The sequence below is a fragment of the Zootoca vivipara genome, chromosome 1 (assembly GCF_965207765.1).
Source record: "Zootoca vivipara chromosome 1, rZooViv2.hap1.1, whole genome shotgun sequence".
In the NCBI taxonomy this organism is placed as follows: Eukaryota; Metazoa; Chordata; class Lepidosauria; order Squamata; family Lacertidae; genus Zootoca; species Zootoca vivipara.
Window position 1 is genome coordinate 62,073,827 of NC_142582.1, and position 16,898 is coordinate 62,090,724.

Below are 16,898 nucleotides of genomic sequence, written 5' to 3' on the forward strand. Positions count from 1 at the left end.
GAGGGAAAACAGAAGCTTGGAGAAATATGGAGGAGCAGCAGAATTCCACCTAGAACTAAAAAGTTCAGTTTGTACTCTTTGCTCCTGAAAGCCTCGAAAATGCAGACTGGGTTTTATTGTTCACGCTCTCTTTTTCCCCAGCTTCAACAACAACAAATTAAAACTAATCTCTGCCTGCATTAGCAGAACTAGTTTTCTCTTCCGCTTCTTGCCAGTCTGAATAGAAATGGGAGGCCTTGCCTATGGTTAACTTAGCCTAGGGACATAGCTTGAGCTGGAGCTGGATTCTCTCTGATGTTCCCTCTTGGCCTGCAGATCTTTGAGATGATCCTGAGCATGGTGTTGTGCTGCGGCATCCGAAACAGCTCGGTCTATTGAGAAGCGGGAGGGCAGAGGCGAAGCAATGGTGCCGAAGAGACCCCAAAGTGTCTGACCAGGAGATACTTCCAACAAAAGACAAAGAAAATTATGTATATAAATATTTCAGATATTACCATACAGTACTTATCATTCTTACTTGGAAAGTCTTCTTTTTGTTTGTTTAAGGGTGGTGGGAGGGGGAGTTTCTGTATATTTGTGGCGGAGTTAGTTACACATCAGTTTGGGTGGTAAATCATTCCAGTGGTTCCAGGCCTTTATCAAAGAGAGCTTTTTCTTCTCTTCCCTTGTCATTCTTCTTGTGCTGCCTACGTGGAAAAAGAGGGTATCATGCACAGGTGCCACCCCTTTTTATGAGGAATATAGAAACTTGGTGCATCCTTATTCTCTGAAAGTGATTTTTTAAAAAAACAAACAAACATACTGAAACCTTTGTTGACACCTAATTCCAGCATGTCCCCCTTAACAATCTCTTTATCTTAGTTCAGAAGTAATCTTGGACACATTCTCTAAAACTTTTGAGTGTGTAAGGATTCAAGAGTCCCTTGGCATGAAGATGCACTCAGTCCTGCCATTTTGTTATTAGACAGGTGAGTGTGTCTGTATATCTGACTGGCACCTTTTCAGTGAAGAGTGGAGAGACCTTTTTTCATAAATTGTCCTAAGTCAAAAGTCCGTTGTGTCTCCCAATCTCCAAAAGTCCTCATAAAATTTAGAATCAGGAGCATTAAAAAAACCCCACATTTTTTTTTTAAAAAAATGTTTTTTATCTTAGCAGGTGGATTTTAGATGAAAGAGAGAATTGAATAGGTCTGGTAATGGAATGTTAAAGCTTTCTATATCTCACTGCAAAAACTGAACTTGCACATGTGCTTAGATGGTTAATTCTGAATGCAAATGTTGAATGAGGTCTCTTATTTCATAAATGTGCAGTTTTCTAAAGATGCCAAAAAGTATCCGTGGAAGGCGATCTCTTAAACAATGGCTAGAAACCTGTTCATTTAAATATGTAGGGGTTTTTTGTTTTAAGAAGGCACCTATTCTTGTGCCTTTTTAAAACTTGGTAATAGAGGTGGGTAACCAACAAGGTGTGTGTGACCCTGTAAGTAGAAATTGGAAGATGTTTTCATCTTCAAACACCAGAAGTAAAACCTTAGGGATGGGGCTTAAATACTTTTCAAGCAAAGCTGGTTCCCAGGACTTCACCCTTACCGACAACACCTGAGCTGCAAACATGAAGCCGCGTGTGTTTGTTTTCAGTTGACAACTCATATAATTTATCTTTCTTTGGACAAGCTAGAGTTTAGGCACCCTCCCCTTCCCCCCCCAAAAAAATGCTTTTTTTCAAGTTGCAACTTGAAATTTGTTACAGTTGGGGCAAGAAGTCCCACCGACCTCTTCCTTACGAGAGGGCTTATTTGTTAGTCCGGTAGTAAGTTAATCCTGTGTTATAGAAAACAGTCACAAGCAAGCCCCGTGCTATCACCCCACTTAATAGTTTGACTTCTGTTCTGTTTGTTCTTGAAGGAGTAATTTAATCCCGGTTTCCCCCTGCTGATCTTCCCAACTTGCAGTGAATGCCAGGATGCCCTTTAGAACAGCAGGGGACAGCATGAACGAAAAAAGAGAGAGGCGCACGCACAATGCTGCAGATATAATCTTCCAACACTAGTTGGAATGCTTTTAGTGCGCAGCTAGAAGCACTGGGCTTGAATGGTTGACTCAGCACTAGGTGCAGATCCTTTTTCTGAATTAGATCCTTTTTCAGCAATTAGAGTAACCCAGAGGTTCAGTGCAAATCCAGCCTTGGGTTAAGCAAGGCAGGTCAGAAAACAGGATGAAAGGGAAAGTTTGGTCAAGATTCTCGCTCAGCTGCCACCCTTTCCCCCCTATGGTGCCCTAAGGAAGCAATGCCTCAGAGTCTTGAAAGATGCAGTTGAGGGGACTGATTGAGATCTTTTAGCCTTAGAAATAGCCTTAAAGCAACACTGCCCTGAATGTCAAACTTTGCATGCACTGGAAACAAAAATTGAACCTTACCACCCATCCCACCCATCCTTCACAGGTTCTGGGGTCACGTGTTCCAGTATAATAGGCTCTGTCTGCAACTTCTAGGTATCAATTGTGCATGTACATTTATTTACATATAATATATATATGTGCATTGGGGTTACCAGCGTACAAAATGGATGTTTGTAACTCACTGCCTTCTGTTGAGTGTCCTTGAGAAATGTATATAAATACACCTCTAAGCAGTTTGTTTTTTCTATACCATAAGTTTGATACTGTTCAGCATTCAGTTTACAATGTGCGAGCAGCCACAACTCTGTGTTGGAAGATTCGCTGACCTGTCCTCCAAGAACTGAACATGGATTAAGCCCATTCTTAGGGGGGAAATGTTTGCTTCAGGCACAGGTCATGTTGCAATACCATGTCTGTGGAAGGTGGGTGCAGGAGATTATTGAGGATCATGCTGCCATTGAAGTGCGATAGCAGGACAAGAGGAGAGGGAGGAAGAAGTTTTCCGGAGCATGCCTTGTGGGTAAGGCACAAGCTACATGTTACGTACAAGTGCATTCAACAATGCTTTGACACTGTAATGTAAAGCAGCTTCAGGAGGGTGTGATCTTAAGTGGAGTGGTAGAAAGGACAGAAGTGCTTTACAAGGATAAGTACACATCTGAAATCCCATGAATATCTGAAAGCCGGGGGGGGGGCCAGTGGACAATGTACCATAGTCTGAAGATTGTGTTTTACAACTGTTTCTGGACTGTACTTCTACAGATCACAGGTAGGGAATCTTACGACAGAGTGCTCTCCCAAATTTTAAAATAATAATGAAAATCGTTCCTTTGCATACAGAAAGCCTGATGTTGGGAAGAGGGTTCTTTATTAGGCTTCTCCCCATCATGGCAGTAGTTCTGTGTGTAGAGCTTCTTTCTTTCTACAACAGAGTACTGTGTGAAATGGTACAGTCCTCAATAAGTTTGTATCACATAATTTGCTGCTTCTGCAAAACTATAGACATAAGGCCACTTTTCAGTGCCAGGCAAAGCAGGATACATGTTCTTGCTTCCCTTTTCCTGTCTGCAATGCACTGAGGGACTAGCAAGAGAGGGACGAGGGTAGTTTCAGCATTCCAAGGTGGGCTTAAAATAACCCCTGTGCCATTGATTGGGGTTCGCTTTAAGTAGAGACTGGTGGTGTGGAGAATCTCTCCTCCAATATGGCTCTAGTATTTAAAAGGTGGGAACCCAAGCAAGAGAAGCCCATTTCTAATGCTAGGTGGAAGAGAGCTGACTGTGCAAAGCATTGTACTGTTACATCTGACAACGTATTTGCACAATGCTATGTGAAGAGTTGTTCTGGCTGGATCTGAGAAGCCTCTTGATTGGTTGTGGTTCCCCAGAGAACATCAATTGGCAGGGTTAGGTTTGGGAGTATGGATGTGTCTGAAACATTATTTTTTGATGGTTCCTGTTTCTTGGAAGATAGTATGGCAAATAACTCTCTCTTCTAAGCCAAAGGAGGAGGATAACATTCCCCCTTTCTCTTTGTTGGATTTGTTTGAATTAAACAGAGCCATGATGGAGACCATAGGGAAAGGCCAAACAGAACTGCTGGCCACATTGTGCTGAATGCTTGGGTTTCTTTTTTATACTGTGGAGCATGCCACAAGCTATATGTGTGTTAACTACTATTTTCCCCCCCTCTGCCTTCTTTGTCACTTTTGCAATTTTTTAATAAACATTTTCTCCTGGTGTGTACTGTGTGATGAAGCCCTATGTTCCTTACAGACAGTAAGTAAATTGTGACATCTGAATGTTTCACCCATCTAGTCTCCATAGCACTGGCAAAACCAGCCATGGGAATGGGGAACAAATGGGGGCATGGCGAAGAAGCCAAGGGAAGAGAGACCTTACCCTTACCAACTGCCGGGCTTATTGGCCAGTTGAATCCTACTCTTGTTTAGAAGAAAGCCATGAGGAAACTCTCAGTTCCAAAATGGGGCTTAATTTAGGGGGATAAAATCGGCTTCTGATACGCAGCGTGAACTATCCCAAAACTATCTGTTTCCCATTTAGGCCAACTAAACAGGCTGTGGTCACTCCAAAGGGCTTGCTGCCATTGCCCAGCCCTGCTACAGGTTGCAGCAAACCCAAGAACAAGAGAATGCATGCAAGTTTTTGCCTCTTGTTGGTTACAACAAACAGCCTGGCCTTTGCACTTAGTTGCCTCTAGAAATGTGGAACAAGGGATACATCGGGGAGAATGGCAGCCCCTCCCCATCTCAACCCCTTGGCTGTGCTTCTGCCCAGAAATCATGTCCACTTGCTGTTGTCTTGCTTGTTTATCTGAATGTTAAAATAATCTGTCAAAATAACTTTTTTAAGAAATGATATATGAAAACAATTAAACAGCAGAAACGTCAGCGGTGTACTGTCAGATTTATTCCTTCCCTAACACCATGGAACGATTGTGCTAACTCTGGATTCATGGATAGCATCCAGCTTGGGTGAATTCCGTTTCCTTAATACTTCCTTTCAGGGTTTTCTTTTCTTTTCTTTTCCTGTTTAAAAGCAATAGTCACTTCCTGTACCCAAATATATATATAGGAGACGCTGTTGCTGTTTAAAAAGCTGGTGTGCTTCATCCTGCCATTGTGCAAGGTGACTTGTCTTATCTATTGTGTCAGAAAGCTCAGTAGGGGTATATGTCATTCAAGTGGCCTTCTTGTCTCATAAGAGCAAAAAATATGGACTTTGCATAAAAGGGAGCGAGTGTTAAAAAGATTGGGGTGCATCGGAATAGTTGTTAGTAGTTACACTCGTGGGTGGTGGCCAGCTTCAGAAGTATTGAGCATAGCTGTCAACACTCCCTTTTTTTGCTGGAAATTCCCTTATTCCAGCGCTGTTTCCCGCTGCTATCCTGGATTGTTAGATATACCGTACACTGTCCCCCCGTAGACTGTCCCCGGGACAGGTGAGGGTGCTGCTGATCCCTTATTTTCAAATCCAAAAGTTGACAGCTATGGTATTGAGTAATCTTCTTCCAGCCCTTTGCAAAGCTAGTCCCTCAAAAAAAAAACTTCTAACACCGGTTCTGGTATTTATTTATTTATTTATTTATTTATTTATTTATTTATTTATTTATTTTAATTTATAGATAGTATTATTGCCTAGCACTACCCAATACACACTGAAAAAAACAAAAGATGAAGTATTCTTCAATCTCACCTTTACTCAGCGGTCTGTGCTGGGTATGTAGAGTCCTTTCAAAAAGACTGGCAAGTTATCGGGCGGTTTGGGGAGAACAAATTCAGACACCCGCCCCCCTTCCTGCCATGAAAACTGATCAGAGATTTTAAGCTTTTTAGAAAAGGCTCCGCTCACTGCTTTTGAATCTGCTTCACAGAAAGGCAGGGAATTTGTGTGGGTGGTTCACAGGCTATGTGTGTGCACATGTGTTGCACACAAAGATACTAGTTCTAGATTCCTAAGTAATAGTTCAAAAGAAAAGCTGTCAATGTGCTACAAAGTGAAATTCAGAAGAATAAAGCTTTGTGGCTTGGGTATGCAGGGGGCAGACAGGTGAAACATAAAAGTGGTGTCACACACTGTAACCAGTCATATGGTTTTTGACATCTCTACAGCAGATGAAACTTCATACAGTGCTTTTTTCAGTTCACATCAGAAAGGAGTGGGCTATCATTGAAAGTGTGTGTGTCTGTTAGGTCATTAGGAATCAGCACCTTAGAAAGGAAAAGAGTGGAACATTAACCATAAGGGAGAGCCTTGGTCAGGGCCGTCTCAAGCGTGCCTGGCGCCGTGGTGCGGAGATCGCTCCGGCGCCCCTGCTCCGCCCTGTTTCTTGGCGCGGCTGGTGGGCCGGCGCCCCGCACCACCCAGCCTACCCCTAGAGCCGGCCCTGGCCTTGGTTTAGGATAAGCATCATCTGGATTCTTTGAAAGAACATTGCAAACTCCTCTTGAAACCATCGGTTTGCAGCACAGAGTTCCATTAACAATCGGGGGTGGTTTGAACAGGGGTTGTGTCCTGAAGGCCAGTGTGTAGTGGCAACACACGGGTACAGATGTACGCCTTGTAACACTGGTTCGAATGGATGGAATTAATGAGTGAAAAGCAAAGCCATTGCAAATCGCATAGGTGGCCCATTCCAGGAATCCCTATCGCAAATCTGTGTAAGCCATACTTTCTTATCTGGCACAATAGCAAACCTAAAAGTGAACTCGGTCTAATGGGTCCATGTGTACTGATAAAAATAATGCTCTGTTCCCATCCTATTCTGTCCTCCAGGCCTCTGTGGTATATTATTCCATGCTTCGTGCTGCTCAGTCAAGCTACTTTTCTGCACCTGGGAACTTGAATACTGTGCTTCTGTGTCCCAATAAAGAAAGAGAGTCCATGCCCTAAGTCACAGGAAATTGTCTGAGAAGAGGCAGACTCATTTCCCCCACCCCCTCATCCAGCTACTCAAACTAGAGCAGAGGGCTGCATTTGGCTCTGGCCATATGCTGCAGAATGCTAATGGTTAAGCCAGCCCATCTTGGCTGGGAGGGCTTTGGGCTAACACATCTGGGGGTTTTGTGGTCTGGCAAAAAGAAGAAGAAGGGTGATTGGTCCCAAGGGATATAGTTCCTCTTGTTTTGACCATTCATCCTCAGCAGCATTCAGTGTGTTGCATTTTGCTTTGCCTCAGCCGCTTCAACACACTGTTTGGAGGAAATCGCTTAACCATCTGCTCATCTCCAACTTGCTCTTTTTTGGGAGTAAGGAACTGATACCAAAACGCTGCAGAAAACTAGAAGTTCTGCTCATATTATCAGCCAAGTCACCCAAAACACACACTGCATATTTCAAAATCCGCTGCTATTGCCTCAATCTCTCAGGGCAGGGTTTTTTGTTTAGTTCCTCAGGCCCTGATTAGGAAGGAGCATTGGCAAAGAGGGAGTAAATGCAAAATGCAAAGAAGAACAAGACGCTAAGCCTTTCACACTGCCCTTCTTGCCTGCAAATCCCAGCACCTGCCATTGAAGTGCATTTCTCTGCTGCATAGCAGTAAGAAAATTAGTCTGTTCTACATCCTGTAGAAGGATGTCATTATCCTTACGAAACTGCACCTTATCTCTCCAAACTGCTGCTCTATGAACATCGTATTATATCACCATACATAAACACTTGATTTTCAGTATGTTGTGCATGGGAGCATTAAATGGACCTTAGTCTGGGCAAATCCTACAGTACTGCTTTTAAAAACAACAACCAACCCTCCCTTTTAAAGGAAGATGAGGAAATTTTAATTCTGATCATGTCTGTTGTTACTGCTGGCTGTATCTGGGACAAAAATGGCTCACTCTACATAAATTACTATAATCAGCAATCTTCCAGAAAGCATATAAATTGAAACTGATGTTACAAATGAAAGACAGCAGTTTGTATTACAGATGGCTTCTCTGTTTTTTCAAGACTGCCCTTGGGACCATAATTATAACTTAAACTTGAAGACATGTAATCTTACAGGGGCCTTGCTGGTTTCCTTTGATCTTCTACATCCATCTAAAACATGTCCAGGACAAATATGTGCATTTGCTAAGTCCACACCATACATTTAAAGCACATTCCAAAGAATTTTGGACACCCCCCCCCTGCCCCTGCAAAAATAATAATCCTGGGAGCTGTAGTTTGTTGAGGTGCTGGCAACTGTAGCTCTGTGAGGGGAAAACTACAGTTGGCAGGATGTGTTAAATGTGCCCTGAGTGTATGATGTGGGTGTGATTCCCCTCCCCCTGTTTAAAACAGTGCAGAGTACAAACCCTCCCATCTTTAACACTTGAATATTTGCATCAGAACATAGAGAATATGGTGCCCATGTGCTTTACAGAAGACAATCTTCTATTGGGAGGGCCATCAGCAGGCAGGTCTCTGTTTGAAGACGCCATCTATTTGAAAGGCTGTCTAAGTCCATATATATATATATATATATATATATATGATCTTTTATAAGGCTGTCTAAGTCTTGTGTAAATATAATCATAAGAAAGGAGAGCAGCTGATTAAGCAGGTGCACAGGTCAGGTTATGTGATCAATGTCTTTCCCATCTCTGTGAGCTGCTTTCTATATCTAGTTTAATTATAGTAATTGGTACACTTAATTTATTAATTGCCTTCAAGGCAGTTTACACATAAAATAATTAAAAAGTTAACATGTAAATTTAGACATGCAAATTGCAGTCCTCTTTAGTTCTCTGCTTTGGTGATGCACTTCCTCTTTGGGGGGGGGCACCCTAATAGGAAAAAGACTAGTACATTAGCTGGGATTGGGGTGTGCCTCCTCATGCAGAAGCATTTAAAAATGTGGTTTTATATGTTTTGCTCCTAGAGGTTCTATGTTTCCTTTTGGTAGTTTTTAAACATCAAAAACATTTTCAGAACAAAATAAAAAAATCCTTCAGTAGCACCTTAAAGACCAACTAAGTTTTTATTTTGGTATGAGCTTTCGTGTGCATGCACACTTCTTCAGATACACTGGAAACAGAAGTGTCAGACCCTATATATATACAGAGGGTGGTGGGGGTGGGTGGGAATGGGTGATGGGCTGATGGGAGTGGTAAACCTGTGGATGGCTGTTAACGGCTGCTGATGACTGCAATTAGGACTATATATAAGGGTCTGACACTTCTGTTTCCAGTGTATCTGAAGAAGTGTGCATGCACACGAAAGCTCATACCAAAATAAAAACTTAGTTGGTCTTTAAGGTGCTACTGAAGGAATTTTTTTATTTTGCTTCGACTCAGACCAACACGGCTACCTACCTGTATTTTCAGAACAATAAGGAAACAAGCATAGCCTCAAGCTGGAGCTCTAGACCAATGGTTCCCAACCTTTTTTTAGTATTATTATTTACTAAATTTATTGAATTTTTGGCCATGCCCCACCTAAGTACCTCTAAAATCCTGATGCCCACCCCCATGACATATATAATTCTTATTAATCAAAAAGTGAACTCCTATTCACGTCATAGAGGAAGCCTAAAAGGCCATTCACTGTTAATAACTCATTCTCGAAATACCCCCTTAAAAAACAAATCGCCTCCCTGTGGGGCGTGTGCCCCATGTTGGGAACCACAGTTCTAGAGCATTAAAAGATAAATAAATAAATAAATCACATGGGCTCAGTATAGACTATCCTGGCACAAGTTTCCTGTGAAATCATTTCCATGCTAAGCTACACATATAGCTTTGCCACTACATCCTTCTGCAAATATTTCTGCACCCCGGGGAAGTGTGAGGAAGGGGTGTCGAATACCAGCATGGGCATAGCCAATGGTGGGCTCCCCCTCCCGAAATCAATAAAAATGCATAGGTAACTGAGGTTCTCCGCGCGTGCCTCAACAAAAGGCCTGCTCCCGTAACAAAAATCCTGGCTACGCCCATGAAAACTAGGTACCGGTATGCACACCTCGGCAATCGTTACCTGGCCTGGAAGAAATCTTAACGGCTTTTCAGTCGTATTGTCAGTTATTGGGCAGGTGTGCAAATCGTGTGCATAAGCAAACAAAGAAAATGTGACTGAGATGCAAGCGGACATGAGAGTAGCGATGTGGGATGCGCAGGCACATATACCGGTATTTCAAAATCGCTCGCGTTGAGTCGTGGATTTCTGATAGCAAATGATAACAAATATATCCCTCAGGTAGCAATGAGAGGTAAGTCCAGCTCAGTCGTCCAGCCCCCACCTCCTCAAAAAGTGCCCGCCCCCTCCGATCAACCTGCAGCTAGCGTGCAACTGTAAGAGACGCCAACTATACAGCACACGCTTAACTCAGAAGCAAGCAGGAATACGACCGCAGCCTTAGAACTCTTCTAATGTTTTCCTAACTCTACGGACCATGGAAGCGCCCACTTAACGCCAGAAATATCCCTCTCCCCGCCGCCGGCGCCAGTCGAGGACAATAAAAATAAAAATAATGATGATGACGACGCACTACAGTTCCCAGAATGCATCGGGAAAGGAGGCTACGAGAAGGATGAGGCTAGTCACTGGGCCGCGTTTTAAGCGAGATGCCTTCTGGGATATGTAGTTCACCCGACGGGCAGCTAGCGTAGGGTTCTACAGCGACCCGCGAGACGAGAAAGACTCCATGTCCCGGCGTGCGCAGGGAGGACGGCGCGGAATACGGCAGGCCGTGGCTGGAATTAGGCACAGCGGCGCCGCGGGTGAGGAGAAGCGGAGGTGGGCTGTGCTCGCGGGGGAAGAAGTTGATGCGTTTGGCGGGACGGAGGTAGGAAGGTCGATGGCGAGGAGGAGTTCTGAGGGCGGGAGAGGCGCGCTGCTGTTTTTTCCCCCATCGCAGGTGCTTCTGATTCCACCCGGGAGGGAGAGGACCAACGTGGGGGTGTCTAATGGTCCCGAAGACCCATCATATTGTTTCCCAAACTGACCACGGGGAGCTAATGGGCCTGTTCCCTGGTTGCATTTATACTCTTCCTCAAACGCGCCTTTTTCCTCCAAGGCGCTCGTGCTTTCCCTCCCCCTTCTCATTTTACCCCCACAACAACCCTGTGAGGTAAGTTAGAACGGAGAGGAAGTGGGCGGCCCAAGGTCACCCGGGGAGCCCCGTGTCCGAGTGGGGGGATTCGAACCCAGGTCCCTCGTCCGACACTGACCATTACACACCACCCAACCAACCTGGTCGTCAGAGGTACGAGGCCTCTGAAGAATAGGGCCGTTTATGGTTAATTGTCATTTTCCTCAATGAACTGCTTTGCTCTGCGCCGAAAGCCATATAAACTAGCAGTCTTCGGCCTTTTCTTTTTTTGGATAAAATTTTATTAGAATTTAAAAAGTGAGGTGCAAACATCATTATAAGAAAGTAGAGAGATAGAAGAAGGATTAAAATATTTTTTTAAGTTAAAGAAACTAAAGAACTCCCGATTCTTCATCTGTCAGCCATATACAGGGTGAGTCCTTTAAAAGAGGCCCTGTGGATACAGAGTACACATGTTCCACGGGGCCTCTTGTAAAAGACTCGCCCTGTATAAACATTATTCAACTCATCCACTCCAATATAACACCCAGCAGGACTATTTTCTTTAAATGAACATTATCTTCAGCCTTCAAACCTGAATGTCAATATTTCTTTTCTTTTTCATGCGAAAAGTCTGTAAGAGGTTTCCAATCTTTAGTAAATGTTAACAGTGACTTTTCTCTGATTAAACATGTCCATTTCGACATCCCAGCTAAGTTCAATAATTTTAAGTCATACGTGCCAAATAATGAATTTGGAGACTCGGGTCCATTCTCTTTTTAAACATGTGGGTGAGTGGATGGTGGTAATAATTCTGCTGCTGTGAGCCACCTTAGATGGGGCTTCAACATAGTAGTGGGTTCTGACCGCCCCTGTAAATCAGTGATGACTGCTATACAGAGCTTTGGCTTAGGGGAATAGCACCTGCTTTTTCAATGCAGAAGGGCCTAGGGTCAACACTTGACATCTCCTGGTGCTGCTGGGAGAGAACCCTGTCTGAAATCCTGGACAGTCATTGCCAGTCAGTGTAGACAATACTGAGCTTAAATGGACCAATGGACTCTGTATAAGACAACTTCCTTTTTCTGTTTTTTGTGGCAGCAGATTTCGTAAGTTAACTATGCTGTGAATCTACTACCCATCAATTTCACTGGGTCACTGAGTGGGAGAGATTTCTTTCAGTTTAGCCTCCCCTGGGTTTCTATCCTCACCCTAAGACTGAGCTGCTGCACACATGAGTCTGCACTTGCCTTGGTTTTATAGCCTTTGGGTATTGGGGCAAGAGATAGCAACTCTAGATTAAAGCACCTTAAAACATCAATAGCCCTGATATTTTGCATTTATATTGCACTTTGGAGTGTTCAAAGCACTTACAGATTTCTCATAATAGCCTTATAACATCTGTGGCCCTGTTCACAATAACTGTCAGTCAATATATTTTTAACTTGCTTTTAACTCTTGTTTTGCATCCCTTGAAATTTATAAGTAGTTTGCTAATGCTCAGGGCAGGCTGATTAATATGTTTGGATTGAGAAAAAGTAATTTCTCCATAGCTCATGTTGATTAGAGATGAGAAACTTGGGTAGGTGGGAATTGCCTTCTTTATACCGTTACTTTTTTGACTTCATTTTCTGAAGCTTTTTCCTCTATCATATAACTCTGTAGGCTAGAGTGTGGGGGAGCTAGCTATTGATTGATTGATTGATTGATTGCTTTCCCACAGTTCAAATAACAAGGATCAAGATAGTATGGAAGATTCTGACGGGGACTTGTCTATTCTGAGAGAAGCCATCCTGTTTGAATTGTATCCTAATCAGATCATTGCAAAGAACCTGTGAGTCTTTTCTTTCTGGAAATTATTTTTTTCATTTTTCTATTTACTACCAGTAAGAAACAGCCAAAAACTCCCTTTGGGGGGGCAAAACAAACCAACCAGAATCCACATAATGTAGATAATGTTTTGGGACATTTAAATTTGACCCATTGGCTGTTAAACTAATGTAAGTTAGATTTGGTTCTGTTCTTCTGATTCACCACAAATGACCTGGATAACAGAGTAGCTTATTTTAGTTGATGTGGCAATTTAAATGTTCTTGCACATCTTACACATCTATGTAAGTTGCACATTGAAGTCCAGTACCTGAATAGCTGTCTTGATGACCATATAAAATATGCAAAGATTCTGCTTTCCAGCCTTAAGAGAGGATTATTTGCAGCTATTATTGTTAGTACAAGGCTAGAGGCCACACCTACCCAAACAGCAAGTACTATTAATGTACTATGAAATTTCAGCTCCACTTTATTTATTTGCGCTGATGATATGTCCAACCTCTTACTGCCAGGGTACAACATCTGAGAACCTTGGTGGCTTTAACTGACCCAGAGGATGGAATACTGTTTCAGACTCCAGATGGTGAGTGGCTAGTAGATTTATCCATGCCTGTTTACCGTCACCATAAAAGAGCTTTCTTTCTGTACAATTCTTCCCTTTTAGGGAATTGGTCACTGGAGACTAAGGAAAATGCTATTAAGGGGCACTGACTGAGCCTAGCACATGAATGGGTGGGTGGGGTGGGGATGTCAGACTCGAGAGATAGAGCATGATAAATATATGATAAAACTCTGGTGTTTGACATGCACACAAAGCTACCATAGAAAATTCAATGAATCTGGAGCATCTAGTCCCTTTGTCATTTTTGTAAGGCATTTTAGGAACATGTAAGAGCAAAATACCGATCTTGCTATATTCCAGAGTTGGACAGAAGTCTGACTGTACCACATCAATGCAGATAGTAATAAAAGGAAACTACTGAGTTACAAACCCAGTAGAAGGAATTCATTTTTTACAAAAGGAGAAAATGCCACTGTCGTACTAAATAAGGTTTTAGTTTTCAAATGAGAAGCAAAATCTTGCGCAACTATTCAGGGGCAGCGAAAATTTAGTACTACCAGACTCAAAATTGTATGTCACAGATTTTGTTAATTTGTAAGTATTAGCCTAGAAGAGATCACATTTCTCTGTCTTATGCAAGTGTTTCTTCCTTGCCTCATTTAAGACAGCTGATCTTTAGTGCCAGAAGACACTCTTGGCAGGAAGCTACTGATGGATCATTAAATTTCTGCAAAATTATCAGTTAAAACTAGTGTTATATTCTGTAAATCTATGTTCTGGCCTACTACATGGAAAATTGCTCAGCTGGCAATTTCTGAAAGTATATTATTACTTATGCTATGTGGAAGAGGATACACTGGTAGATTTAGTTAAACAATGAATGAATGAAGGAATGAATGAATGACAGAAATGGTTTTTTGTGTAGCATCCCATAAACGTAAAAGTGTTTTGACCTATTCAGGACTACAGAATTTATTTTAGAGAATTTACTAATTGGCAGTGCTTAACACATTACAGTGTGACTGGTTTATAAAAAACCAAAAGCAACTCCAGAACTGTTTATCTGAGACAGTAGGTGAGTCTAATCATTTTCTCCCTCCACCCCTTCATTTGTATTGGATTTTTGTTTTTAGAGTTCTTGAAGTAAATGAAGGGCAGGTGGTCATGGTATGGTTTCCTTTTCACTGTTTAACTTCACTGGGTTTTTTGTTTGTTTGTTTCATTTTTGTTCCAGGCTTTAAACTCCCCGGGCAACTGGAAAACTTAATTGGCTGCAGCAAGGTCTAAGCTAAATTAGTATAAGCAAGCAACTGCCCAAATATGGGTGATGAAGGTGCAGGTGAACCCTTCATGGGTATAGTGGCTGCCGATTACGAGGGTGTCCTTCCTTCAGACACAATTTCACTGAGTGATTCAGATTCAGATGACTTTGGGTTTCCAGGCGATGCTGAAGTTGATACTGTATCTCCTGAGGAATCCCTTCCCACAGATGATGTGGGTTGTAGAACAGATGAAAGCGGTGACCCTTTACACAGCAACCAAAAATCACCTGTGCAGCCGTTTCACCTGAAAGGCATGAGTTCAAGCTTTTCCCAGCGCAGCCAGAGCATTTTTGACTGTCTGGAAGGGGCAGCCAAACGAGCAGTGCCCTCAATGGCTGAAGATAATGTGATTGATGGAAGATTTAAGCGGCCTCTGCCTCCACCCGACATTTCAAGCAAGATTGCTGCAGAAAGCCTTGGAAGACAAAGCAAGCCACCGCCAGCTCATAAAAGTTCTCCAGCAGTTCCTGATTATGTTGCGCACCCAGAACGCTGGACCAAGTACAGCTTGGATGATGTTTCAGAGTCCAGTGATAAGACCAACAGGTCAATTGCCATGGAGTTCCTGGGGGGCTTGCAGAAGACTAGAGTGGAACAGAGGTCAGCCTCTCCTGAAAGCTACACCCCATCCTTCAATCAGGATCCCTCCAGTTCTGGTGCTGGAAGGATTGTCTTTACGAAACCCACAAAAGCAGGCTCAGATAGGAAAAGAGCTGCTGCCAAGGAGGATGAAGAAGACAAGCTTAGTGATGCAAACCAAGAACCCAAAGAGAACCCTCCAAAGAAGCCTAAGACCCAGAACAAGGAGGAGGGTGTACTAGACCCTTTAGATATAAAGGAAGCAGAGGATTGGAAAGAACCAAAACTGGAGGAATTAAGTGTTCAAAGAGGATCTGGCATAGATTCTTCTCAGGCAGATGAAGAGACAGTGGTGGGGACCATGGGATTCCATGGTAGCAAGAAAAGGAATAGGAAGCATTTCCGACCCAAAGCCAGCAATGATGAAGGGGAGGAAGAGTCCTAAAGCTGGATAAATTACAGTGTTTTTTAAAGAAGTGTTTTCCTAAAATTATTTTCTTCATTGTTTGCATGAGTTTTGACTACTTGCTTGCTTTGTTTAGCATACTTGGAGCTGTGACTTAGAGATATTTTAGTGTTCCATTTACCGATTCCATGATGTCCCTCTGTGTTGTATCAAAACTAGAGAAAATTTTAGTTTGCAGTGGTGCAGAAATGTCTACAAATACTCTGCCTGTAAAGGATCATCTGGTTGTTGTTGTTGTTTTTCACTTTTGGAACAAATCTTATACCTGCATACTCCTCCAGATTTTGTTGAGCTACTGTTTTGTTTAGCACTTTGTGTAAAATCTTTTGACTGGTATCCCATCTCTGAGTACTGGCAAAACATGCCATGCGAATGAAATCCAAGATGCATCCAAATATACTTGCTTGATCAAACAAAGGTTTAGTCCAAGCCCATACCTTTCCACACTGCCAATGAAAATAAAAGCACAGTAAGTAACAAGCCATATGCTGCAGAAGCACTGAAAATGGGAAGTGTCTGCATGCTTTAAAAGGCAGCATGGGTGTTCCCTTGTTGCTATATAGCATGATGCTTGTTAGCAACAAATTATGATCATGGAAGCAAAGCTTGCAGGGAACATGCACACATTTTTAAAAGCTAGAAAAGATAGAGCCAGCAAGACCAGAATAAGACTTCATTGGATTATGAAATATGAAGAATGATCTCAGCACTGAATATCCACTACTTCCGTCCTTTGCAACTGTGATGTTTCCATCTGCATATCCAAGAGCTGCTCCCTAAAGTAAAGTGATTTCATAACAAATTAACTGGATTTGTTTGGGAATTAAAGGACTTAAAATGGACTCTTTAACCGACCTACTATGTGATTCTTTTCATATTATCCTTGGTGTCAATAAAAAATTTAATTGCTGCTTTTTTTGTCCAAAGGTACAGTATGTTTGTTAGCAACTGGTGATGCTTGTCAAGACTTGACAGGTATATTTTCCCCACCCAACCCTACCTTCTCCCTCCAGCAACAGCTCTCTTCCACTCTGTTATCTCTGTCCATTCATCTACAAGCTGCTTCAACCTATTACAAGCAGTAGCAGCAGCTATTAATCTGTTCTTTGGTGGTTGTAGTGGAATCAAATTGGTTAGGCTCACCTTGGGATGCTGTGACTGAAAAAGAGCTCTTCCTATCTCTCATTGTTTTGGGCCCCTGACAAATTTGCCT

General features: G+C 42.5%; 2 protein-coding genes across 5 annotated transcripts in view; both read left to right on the plus strand.

Moving 5' to 3' along the window:
* The window catches only part of CD81 (CD81 molecule), a 59,304-nt gene extending 54,494 nt beyond the window's left edge, over positions 1-4,810 (plus strand). Inside the window, exon 8 of the mRNA XM_035121009.3 lies at positions 316-4,810. Coding sequence (XP_034976900.1) covers positions 316-378 — 63 coding nt within the window. The 3' untranslated portion in view covers positions 379-4,810. The remainder of the gene's footprint in view (positions 1-315) is intronic.
* Positions 4,811-9,955: 5,145 nt separating this feature from the next.
* On the plus strand, positions 9,956-16,595 carry TSSC4 (tumor suppressing subtransferable candidate 4). Of its 4 annotated transcripts, none has more exons than XM_088666391.1 (4): positions 10,188-10,615; positions 12,650-12,760; positions 13,269-13,339; positions 14,553-16,595. In XM_088666391.1, exon 4 carries the CDS (start codon positions 14,639-14,641, stop codon positions 15,662-15,664), a length of 1,026 nt encoding a protein of 341 aa, XP_088522517.1. In that variant the 5' UTR covers positions 10,188-10,615; positions 12,650-12,760; positions 13,269-13,339; positions 14,553-14,638; the 3' UTR covers positions 15,665-16,595. The 4 variants fall into 4 exon arrangements, with proteins under 4 accessions (XP_088522529.1, XP_088522517.1, XP_034976875.3 ...); XM_035120984.3 differs by having other exon boundaries at positions 10,601-10,680; XM_088666403.1 differs by lacking the exon at positions 13,269-13,339 and having other exon boundaries at positions 9,956-10,615.
* Positions 16,596-16,898: the final 303 nt, after the last annotated feature.

What these genes read in the sequence shown, in the direction of transcription:
- TSSC4 (XM_088666403.1), top strand. Translation starts at nt 14,639, where the DNA reads ATGGGTGATGAAGGTGCAGGTGAACCCTTCATGGGTATAGTGGCTGCC.